The 11,079-nt window shown below is 33.5% G+C and overlaps 1 protein-coding gene across 1 annotated transcript in view; it reads left to right on the forward strand.

Moving 5' to 3' along the window:
• The window catches only part of LOC129222686 (uncharacterized), a 41,332-nt gene extending 32,307 nt beyond the window's left edge, over window positions 1-9,025 (forward strand). The window contains exons 8-9 of the mRNA XM_054857216.1: window positions 1,594-1,913; window positions 8,743-9,025. Of these exons, the coding sequence (XP_054713191.1) occupies window positions 1,594-1,913; window positions 8,743-9,004 (582 nt within the window). The 3' untranslated portion in view covers window positions 9,005-9,025. The remainder of the gene's footprint in view (window positions 1-1,593; window positions 1,914-8,742) is intronic.
• Window positions 9,026-11,079: the final 2,054 nt, after the last annotated feature.

An 11,079-nucleotide genomic window follows, 5' to 3' on the forward strand; every position in this document is an offset into this window, starting at 1 on the left:
GTAACAACAAAATGACAGGTTTAGAGTTAGACTGAAATCTTCACGAGATGTGTTGTAAGTGTAAGGCGCCATCGATAAAATCGAAACCACAATAAATGTTTACTTTTTTTTTATCCAGTTAAAATAAAAAAAGACTGCTCAAACTGAAAGATTTCACCCAAGTTTTCACGCAATAATTAACTCATTTTGCCAACAGCAAAGCCAGGGCCGGATTTAGGGGAGGGCAGGCGGGGCTACTGCCCCGGGGCCTCCACAACAAAGGGGCCCCCACAATAAAGTTTTTACAAAATATCCAAAATAAAAAAATAAATAGCAGTAACTTCAAGATGTATTTACTATTAAAGTGCTGATCGAAAATATTGGATATATACATATATATCAAAATATTCGGATATATATCAAAGAATCGGATGTTTTCGAAAATATGATGATTTTTCGAACTCTGATTAGGGGTCTCCACTCCTTCGTTGCCCCGCTTCCAAGGCCTCCACGCTTCCAAATCCGGCCCTGAGCAAAGCCATTATTAAAAACACATCTAAACTAATTTGAGAACTGAATTTTTATTTGTTAAACACAAGAATAGTGATAATGAGTAGCCAAGTTCCAAGAATATGCCCCTCATTGTTTTGAAATCTTTCCTTTAGCGAGGAAGTGGATAACAGACAACTGATAGATAATCTTAACTTTAAATAAGATAATGAAACTCCCATTAAAACTTACGTTTTCAAATTCCTTACACGGCCTGGAAACTAAAAACATATTTCATGCAGTAGGTTGTAGATGACACAGTATTTTCTTCCCTCCATAAAGTCGAAAGAGAACTATTTCGAGTCAAGTATCAAGAAATTTGTCAAAATTTATTACTCACTAGTGGCACCCGCACGGCTTTGCCCGTAGTAGAAAATCAAAAGGTCATTTGGTTCGCCTGTATATTAAAAAATAATGGATGATGAAGTTCTCGTCAATTGGCTCTGTTAAATGGATCTCTCATGTTACGGATCCACGTTATGATGATTTCGTAATTTACTATTCCCCGTTGTGATAATTTGCTCGGAAATTTTTTTTCTTAAAATTGGTATAGAAAAAGAACAAAATTGAATTTTCGAAAAATCGCTTCGAGGTGCACACCCCCATGATACAACCTAACTTTGTGCCAAATTTCATGAAAATCGTATGAACGGTCTAGGCGCTATGCGCGTCACAGAGATCCTGACAGACAGAGATCCGGACAGAGAGAGAGATCCTGACAGACAGAGGGACTTTCTATTTTATTATTAGTAAAGAGTAAAGGTAAAGATAAAGAGTACAACAAACTTTCTAATTAACTAGTGTGTAATAAGTCGTGGAATGCTGAATAAAAAGTGTGCACTTTGTAATTATGAATGTTTTTGTGGAGTTGCTTATTAGGGATTTTAGAAAAAGTAAGAGCAGTTTCTTAAAAAAAAAAAAATTCTCACCCCGATACTGCGAATAACCTCGATTTAACGTATGAAATTTTCGGTTCGGATGAATTCGTTAAAACGGGTCCGGCTGTAAAAATTAAAAATTCACTTCCATTTCTTCGTTTTTTAAAGAAATTTGCAATTTTCAGAGAAGAAGATGTATGGCACTGGAACAACCACATACGTTCGCTGGGGTTCCAAAGAATGTCCGAAATCCCCCATGATATTTCAGTTGGAGACAGGATATGTTTCTTCGAGCATCAACAAGGGCACAGGTGGAGGATCTGATTACCTGTGCTTACCAGAAAAGCCAGACAAACAAGACACGCAACCAAGCTTCGATGATGAATACAAATCTTTCTTGGCTGGAGCCAAGTATGGCTTACTTGATGACCATCCCTTCGAGAATAATGATGTTAGGAATTTTTACATGAAAGGAATTCCTTGCTCACTATGCCATCTTACGAACAGGTTAGTAGATTTCGATTACAGTTTTTTTTCTGTTATTCTGTACTAGTAAGGTAATTAGTAGGGTTGAGTCAATTTTAATGATTTTTTTAAATTTAAATCGCCCGTGGTGGAAAAGTTGTAAATTAGCATCAGATATTCGTGTAATACATTTTTTTGAAATTAAAATATGTTTAGACTCTATGCAGGACTCTTAAAGTTTCACTAAACATCTAAAAATGACACATTAATATACTGTTACAAATTCTGTAAATATTAGTTATTTTTGTGATTAATTTGTCGTAATCTAGCTAAATTTGGCGTTTATTAAATTATCTGTCATCTAAAATTATTGTAGTAACGTAACCTGTAAATAGTTTCCTGTAATGAATATGCAGCCCCCGTATATTCGGCAGAAGTATACGGTTCCCTCATTTCTGAATGATAAAATTTGCGAATGGAAAGAAATAAGAAAGTGTAGAACGGTGTAGCATTTTCTGGAATAGTTGAGAGGTCTCTTTCAAAGTCTATAAAATAGCCGTTATTCATGATAAAAAGTCAGTCTCGATTGAGAATTTGTGCTGAGAGTGTATTAGCTCTGTTTATTGCGAGGCATTTCGCTGTTTTGTTTTGCGTATTTGAATACGTGCGTAACCGTTGAGTTTACGGTTTTGATTGTTATTAGCTTAATTGCTGATGATTAATTTTGCAGTTGTTAACGATCTTTTCTGTACATAGTGTAAATAAATCACATGTGTTTTTCTCAAAAACTGTGTCGTCCTTTCAAGAAAGTTGGAAGTCGCACCGGATCCGTTACAATACTTTTTTTTTAAATAATAAAAATTTTGCAAATGTTCCAAAATTCACTGGTCGAAAAAATAAGCGACTTAAATATTTTACGATATCAAAATATTTTTTTTTTCATGAGCAAAGAATTTTACTAGGCAATCATTTTCCCTAAAGGGAATTAAAAAATATAATACAATTGAGACAAAGAAAAAAGAAACATTTTTGGCGTAATTTCAAGGACCTGGCGGTAGGTCTCAAATATTTAGTTTATCAAAAGTTTTATACAGGATTATTTGATGCCAATATGCACAGCTTTTCCCACCACAGACGATTTCGAATTTTTAAAAAAAGTTAAAATTGACTCAATAATAATTAGGTTACCAAAAGAATCAAAATTGAGGCACGCAAAGCGCAAATTCTGTCTATGTCTGAAGATAATTTTAAAACACATTTTACAGGAGGTTATATAGGGTGTCCACCACCCTATTGGTGGACCAATAGCTAATTTCTAAATCGTTAATAGAGATAAGCATATAGTTCCATTTGGAAAAAAAACTTTAAATCCCTTAAAGAATCAAAAGTTATGAAATTTTTGTCAAAAAATCAAATTTTGAAATAATTACAAAATTTAACTTTTTATACAGTTCCCCAGTCCTAGCAATAACATTTAGTAAAATATTCTTGACACACTAACATTTAAAATTAAAAAAAAATCACTCTTCTACGACCAAAATTTACCGAGTTACAAAGTTTTGAAAAATCACGGTTTTTGAAGATTTTGTGACGTTAGCCAGAGAACTCTTAAGGGGATGTATACGAATTAACAAAATGTGTTAATAGGTTTAAACTTATTTTGGGTTCTTATCATCAGGAGGCAATATTAACAGTTGAAAAGACTTTGCAAGTACTATTTATAAGCTCAAAGGTATATTTATGATTAAAAGCTGTTTTATAATCTGATTTGTTTCAAGAATATCTAATTTCCATACGTGAATTTGATTGGAAAACATATTTTGTATCTCAATTTATGTAAAAAGTTATCATCGTATTTAAATTTAGAGTACTGATAAAAGAAAAAAAATAGTATTTAAAATAAAAGGAAAGTAAAAGTTTGGATTATTCAGAACTTCTGTTATTGTATTTCAAAGGGCAAACGATAATTTTGTAATGCTAAAAAAGATGTTTTTTTCTTTTTACGCATTTCATTTAATGGGTCTATTTCTGGCCAAGAACGAAAAAAAAAAAAAATCTAATTTGAATCCTGAAACTTTGAATTCAAATTATGCTTTTCGCAATCACGAGTTGCGACAAGACCCTACTCATTAGAGTTATTGTTTCTAGAAATGGCTCCCAACCCCCAAGCATGTCCCTCCTCCTGGGTGGTTATGTGTGTATAGTTGTGTGTGTGCAGGCTTAAGTGTGTGTACGTAGGCCTGTGTATGTGTGTAAAGGCGCTCACGCGTTGGCGAGTGTGTATGAGCATGCGTGTGAAGGACATGGACGCCACCACCCAGCGGAAGTGGATTCCGGGGGACAGTGCTCAGGAACAGAGCAGCCATGCCGCCGCCGCGCCGGTGGGCGGTGGTGCTGCTGGTCTAAGCTGAAAAATAATCCCAACGTCAAGGACTGTCAAATGAGAACAATAAGCAGTCGTGATTGCTCAAAAAAAAAAAAAAAAAAGGTTGTGCAGACGATATAAGCGGTGGCTTCGTTACAACATAAATTATTTTCTGAAACAATGCTAGACTTTAGGTGTTTATATATATAGGTGCTCTCTTAAACTTAAATCTTTTCTCGTTAGTCTTATTTTCCTTATTCTTTTAAAAAAACTGATTTGATTGCTTTGTCGTGTTTCATAAATTAATTGACGAGGAGCTAATTTTTTTTTCTCATTTCCATCCCATTCCGTTTGTAGAACAAAGAAACTCAACGAGTAGGGTCCTATCGCAATTCGTGGTGGCGAGGAACAAAATTTGAATTTACATTTTTTTGAGTTTAAATTATGTTTTTCGCTATTACGAATTGCGAAAGCTTATTTGTTGGGTTTCTTGTTTCCACAAATGGAATGGAACAGAAATGACGAGCAAATTTACACCCATCATAATATTATGACTTTATTTTCTAGAATACGTAATATACGACGTATATCCCTAAAAAATAAGTGGTGTTTAGGCTGATTAGGAATAAAGATAGAGATTTTATGGCCGATATCTACCAGTACACATATTATAAAGATTATTTACAGCATATACCGTCATGTATTATTATTTCTGGTCAATTTTAAATGATGAGAATTAGTAATCTCGAAATTTTGTAAAGTCTGCTTGAGTTGCCCTGAAAAAAAAAATGAATAAAATCAATTCACAGATGATTTGTAACTATGACGATGAAAATTTTACTCGATAAATAAATATTAAAAACAACCGTGGTCATGGCTATCTGAAAAATTAGAGCAACATCAACTTTGATCAAATGAGGACAACAAGCAACTCGTGATTGCTCAAAAAATCCCTGACATTAAACGAAAATATTCTTTTGGATAAAAAAAAGAATATAATTGTTTAAAAAATAATATTTGATTCGAATTTAAAAAAAAAAAGTCAATTTACTTAATGATATTCGGGGGATATAAATCAGAGGTTTTTAAAACAAAAAGACAAACCACTTCGATACTCACTTTTTAACCATAAATAGACTTTGAGCTTATAACCATCACTTGCTAAATCTTTTCAACCGTTCATATGGCCCCATGATAACAAGAACCAAAATAAATTTAAATCTATTAACACACTTTGTCTATTCGCATACATCCCCTTAAGAGCTATTTCGCTGACGTCATAAAATTTCCGAAAATCATGATTTTTCAAAACTTTATAACTCGGTCAATTTTGGTAGTAGCAGAGTGATTTCTTTTAGTTCAATGTTAGTGTGTCAAGAATATTTTACTAAACATAAATGCTAGGACCGGGGGACTGTATAAAAAGTTAGATTTTGTAACTTTTTCAAAATTTGATTTTTTGACAAAAATTTCATAAATCTTGATTCCTTACGGATTTTAAAGATTTTTTCTAATTGGAACTATACGCTTATCTCTAAGATTTAGAAATTCGCTATTGTTCCACCAATAGTATAACTCACATAAAGAAATGAAATCACTGAGATTTTTTAATGTGATAGGAAATAAAAAAACACTTGGAATAAATTTAATAATTAAAATGTAGTCAATACGAATTCCAGTAAGAAGTTTGGTAATAAAGTATCATAATAACTAATTTTGCATAAAGCTTATGGCCAATGATAAGCAAATAATCTGTCAGGCGTAAAAAATAAAAAAATCTAGTCAAGAAACGGAATTTTTCAGTGACTTATTCATTTTATGTAAAAGTGTTAAATTTTGATGTTGATAGGTAAGACGGCTGTTTGATTAGGATGAATGGCAAAAAAGGAATTTTTCAAAACAATGTTTTAAGGGTGGGGAGGGGGGGGGGGGTTGAGGAGACGATGGAAGAGAAAAAAAAGCCTTTCACCAAAAAACTGAAAATAAGTGTTCGTTTTTTAGTAATACTTTTTATGACAAAATATTGAGAAAGATGACTACAGTCCACATAAATTATTTTAATGGACCAAAAACTATACGCTTGTTTATGGTACCCACCTTTTTATAGGACAAATTAAGGTATTGCAAGAGCTAATATAAGATTTAAAATTAAAAAAAATAAAAAGAAAAAGATAAAAGAAAAAAAAATTGAATTTTGACATCTTGAATTCAAATTATGTTTTTCGCAATCACTAGTGTGTGTATGTAGGCGTGTGTGTTTGTGTGTGGGGGTATGTGTGTTGTGTGTAGGGGTATGTGTGTGTAGGCATGTGTGTTTGTGCCTGTTTGCAGGCATAAGTGTGTGAGTAGTTGTGTGTATGAATGTGTGTGTATGTGGGGGGGGGGTATGTGTATGTGTGTGTAGGCATATGTGTTTGTGTCTGTGTGCAGGCATGAATGTGTGGGTAGTTGTGTGTATGTGTGTGTATGTTTTTGAGTGTGTGTGTGTATGTGAAGGTGTCTGTATGTATGCATGAATGTGTGAGTAGTTGTGTGTATGTTTTTGTGTGTGTGTATGTAGGTGTCTGTATGTATGCGTGTGTGTATGTGTATGTGTGTGTAGGTGTATGTGTGTGTTTGTGTGGGTGTGTGTGTGTAGTGTATGTATGCGCATGTGTGTAGGACATGGATGCAACCTGGAGACGGCTTTCGCTATAGGAGCAGCATCGTGAGGACCCGGTCGACGGTGATGCTGCAGAAGGTGGCCGTGGGAAAATAAAATCAAAGGACATCAAAACAGTCAATTGAGAACAATAAGCAATTGTAATTGCTCAAAGAAAAAAAAAAGACAAATAAACAACCCTGATGGCCGACCTCATATTAGGATGATTTTTGCGGATAATATAAAGTTTGAATGCTATAAATTTTTGTTCTAGATGTCATGGGAAGGACGAAAAAGAAATTTAATCACACCTAGTAAAATTTGCTAGTAGAACCAAGAGAGAAAATTGAAAATCCTTTTAAAAGTCTTTATTTGCTGAAATGAACTACAAATACTATTTATTTCGTAACAAATAGAAACTGGAAATAGTTAAAAGTTCTAAATCAATCAGCTTTCTTTCCTTGTTGGCCAACAATGCCAGGTAACCAATTGGGTTGTTTCCGAAATTTTAAAAGTATTTTTTTTTTGAAAGAGCATGCTTAAAAACATAGGATTTAACCATTTTTTAAAGAATTTGACTAAGTTTAGTATTAAAAAAAATATTTTTTAATCGATACGCAGATTTTACTTACTAGCAACTACAGTGCGCAGAACAACATATTATTGTTTAATGGCAACCTTTTTTTTAACAATGCGGAAACATTCAGCACGCCAATGGAGTAGCGCGCTAAAGTATATTACTTTTGACGTCATAAATGCCACGCCTTATTTTCAAAACCGGACATTGAGAAAATTGAATAAAAAAAATAACTGTTGGGAAAATAGAAATCATTTCTTCCTTAATGTTTTTTTTTTTTTTTTTTGTTTATTCTATCGATTTTAGTGACTAAAATTAGTACTTGTGACTGAAGAGAACAACTCCATTTCATGAATAAAGACTATGATTGCACTTAAAACCTGCTAAAAAAGGGATATAAAATCGGAGAAACAAATTTATCAGACGCAAAAAAAATCTCTCTTTTTTTGGTACTAAGTGATCAAGTATGGTGTCAGTACTAAAATCGTGAAAGACACAAATTTCGGAGGTTCAACAAAGACGCGCACTCTCAATCAAGTCTCCTTTCGTAGAAAAAGAAAAAAAAAAACAAAAAAGAAATGGGTGTGTCAAAATTCGGTTCATTCGTCTACGGGCTACGGTGCCACAGACCAGATTAAAGCTCCATTTTTGTGTAAAACAATACACCAACTAATTTAAGCAATATAAACAGCTTTATTAAATACTAGTGGCACCCGCACGGCTTTGCCCGTAGAAGAAAATCAAAAGGTCATTTGGTTCGCCTGTATATTGACAAATAATGGATGATGAATTTCTCGCCAATTGGCTATGTTAAATGACTCGCCCGTACTACGGTTCCACGTTATGATGGTTTCGTAATTTACTATTCCACGTTGTGATAATTTGCTTGGAAAACTTTCTTAAAATTGGTATAGAAAAAGAACAAAATCGAATTAAAAAAAAATCGCTTCGAGGTACACATCCTCATGCTACAAACTAACTTTGTACAAAATTTCATGAAAATCGGCCGAACGGTCTAGGCGCTATGCGCGTCACAGGCATCCTACAGACATCCAGACATCCGAGACTTTCAGCTTTATTATTAATAAAGAAGATTTCATGGAATTAGAAAGCAATCGTAGAATGTAAAATGAGGAGGAAACATGTCAATTCCGTAAACGATATTTTTTCTGTTTCAATTTAGCTTTGGTTTTTGCGTTCTGTAGGAAAACAATTTTTCAAACCAACTACAAAAGATAAGACTGAAATACACATATGTATTAATAATAACAATTTCATTTTTTTCCAGAACACTTGTCCACGCATTCCCGGCAAAGACTGAATGCCCAGAGGACTGGATCTATGAGTATTCAGGTTATATGATGTCTGGATCTAATTTACCAGGCACCAACATTTGTGTGGATGAAAAGCCCGAATCTTACGAAAAACCCTCACAAGAGACGAACTCGAACAGTTTGACTCTCGTTCATGTACCTGAAAATGATTTTGGAATTTCAAAACCACCCTATGTTAAAAAAGGCGTCTTCAAGTGTGTTGTTTGCTCAAAATAAACGTGTGTGTGTTAAGCTCTAATAAAGAAAGATTAGAAGATAATTATTTAAAATTTATTTATTTGGAATTGAATTCTCATGTGACAAGAGGCATTAATTCTTATTTGGTTGCGTTTGGAAATTGGCTGTTTGTGCGTAGGTTTGTATGTAATGATTGTGTGTTGATTTTGATTCAGTTACGAATTTAAGCAACTGCTTTAGGTTTGTTGAGTTTTTTAGAGTGGTGTAGTAAAGATAGTTATTTTTTTTACAAATGCTTATTAAAGTCCATTTTTATCAGATATAAAAGAAAGATGTTGAATCATTCCACGGGGTCAACTGACCTAATTTTTCATATCGCCCCCACTCAACCATCTCCGATTTGGAAGACATTTTATAGAGGCGTAGAGATGTTTTTGAAACTACTCTATGCAAATTTTCAGCTTCCTAGTTCCAAATCTTGAGGATCTAGGATCTCCGAAAAATGTGATCCAAAATGGCTAATCAGATTTTTGTGTCAAATTACCATTCATTCCATGTCATGTGACCCCTAGGTCACTTGACATGGAATGACTATGTTATTATTAAATTTACTCGTTCTGCCCTGTCAGTTTGGACAGGTGAACAAGCATTTTAATTGTTGCCCAAAACAAAAAAAGAATAATAGTAATTACAAAGTTAATGATTAACAAAGACAGCAATTTAATTTCAGAGATAAAATTAAGCAAGCACTGAATTGTAGATTCTGGACTAGTGAAGTTTTTCAAATTTACAAATATTCTAGTTGTGGAAACTTTTTTCAATTAAATAACTTAATATTATTTTGCGAATCAGTGTAGGTAGCATAAATTTTGGTCTCTTTCGTGTTATTAACAGAAAAGAAATAATCAGAACTTCTTTAAACTTGGAGGATATTTTATTCATTTTTTGAAGTACACCTTGTAATTTTATGGAGTGATTTCCTCCAGAATTAGTGGAGTTAGATGCTGCCTTCCATGGGCGGTCGCCATCAGAGCTTGTTGCTGGTGTGCATTACCGAAGCCACATTTTTGCCTTAGCTGCAATCATTGCCATTTTTCTTTCTCTTAAACAACATATTTCCCTAGAATATGAAACTAATTGTTATCAAAAAAGTTGAAAATTGCGCGTTTTTGAGGTGTTTGATTGCAATGTTATGTTTTTCTACCATTTTATTTTCACTTTTCTTGCATTAAAGAAAATATTTTTATTAATAACTCGATGCATTTCCCGGCTTTGCACGGTGCACTTCGAAAATTAAAGTTATATCAAGTGACGCATGTTTAACGATCAGGCTTCAATTAGAAAAAAAAAATACTGTAAAATTTCCCGTCAAAACCACTCCTAGAGAAAAAAAAATTGCATACCAAAAATTTCTGAATAAATTAAATGCAACCCTCCATAAATACAACTAAAATCCTTGATTATCTTCTGCTGGCAGTACAAAAAAAGAAAGTAGATAAATCGTCAAATAATAATCCAAAGGGAAAATTTTTACCTCAAAAAAAAAAAAAAAGAAAGAAAAAAAAATGTGTATTTAGTCACAGTAGATCACAGTAGAGGAAAAAAAGTGGCAACCCTTTTGAATGGTTTTAAAATAAGATCGCGCAAACGATAATTTTCCGATATGAAAATGCTGTTCCATTAGGTTTAAAAATGCTTTTCATTTTTTTTCCCGGTGATTTTAAAACCTTGGTTTTTTTTCAAATTCGAAGAAAGTAAGTAAATTTCAGCGGTATTTTTCGCGGGCTTTGGAATTACGCTAAAATTGAACTGGTCGGATAATTACTTCGGGTAGAAAAAGGCATTTAATGCCATTTTCGGGGCCAAAAATTAGAATTCGAACGGTTCAACCACCATTGCTGCGGACCGTACCATTGATTACGGAGTTGAACCGTACCATTGCTGCGGTCATTCATATGGTGTGATAATTCTACATTAGCTACCAGTTTGTTTGGCTCTCTTGGCTCCCTTAAGGGAAGTCAGTACCCTCTATACCGTCAATGTTAATTTGCACAGGTTCATGTACCTTTTTCTGAAAATCTGTTTAAGATACATTTATGAAATTTTTTCTGTAC

Source organism: Uloborus diversus, chromosome 5 (genome assembly GCF_026930045.1).
Source record: "Uloborus diversus isolate 005 chromosome 5, Udiv.v.3.1, whole genome shotgun sequence".
Classification (NCBI taxonomy): domain Eukaryota; kingdom Metazoa; phylum Arthropoda; class Arachnida; order Araneae; family Uloboridae; genus Uloborus; species Uloborus diversus.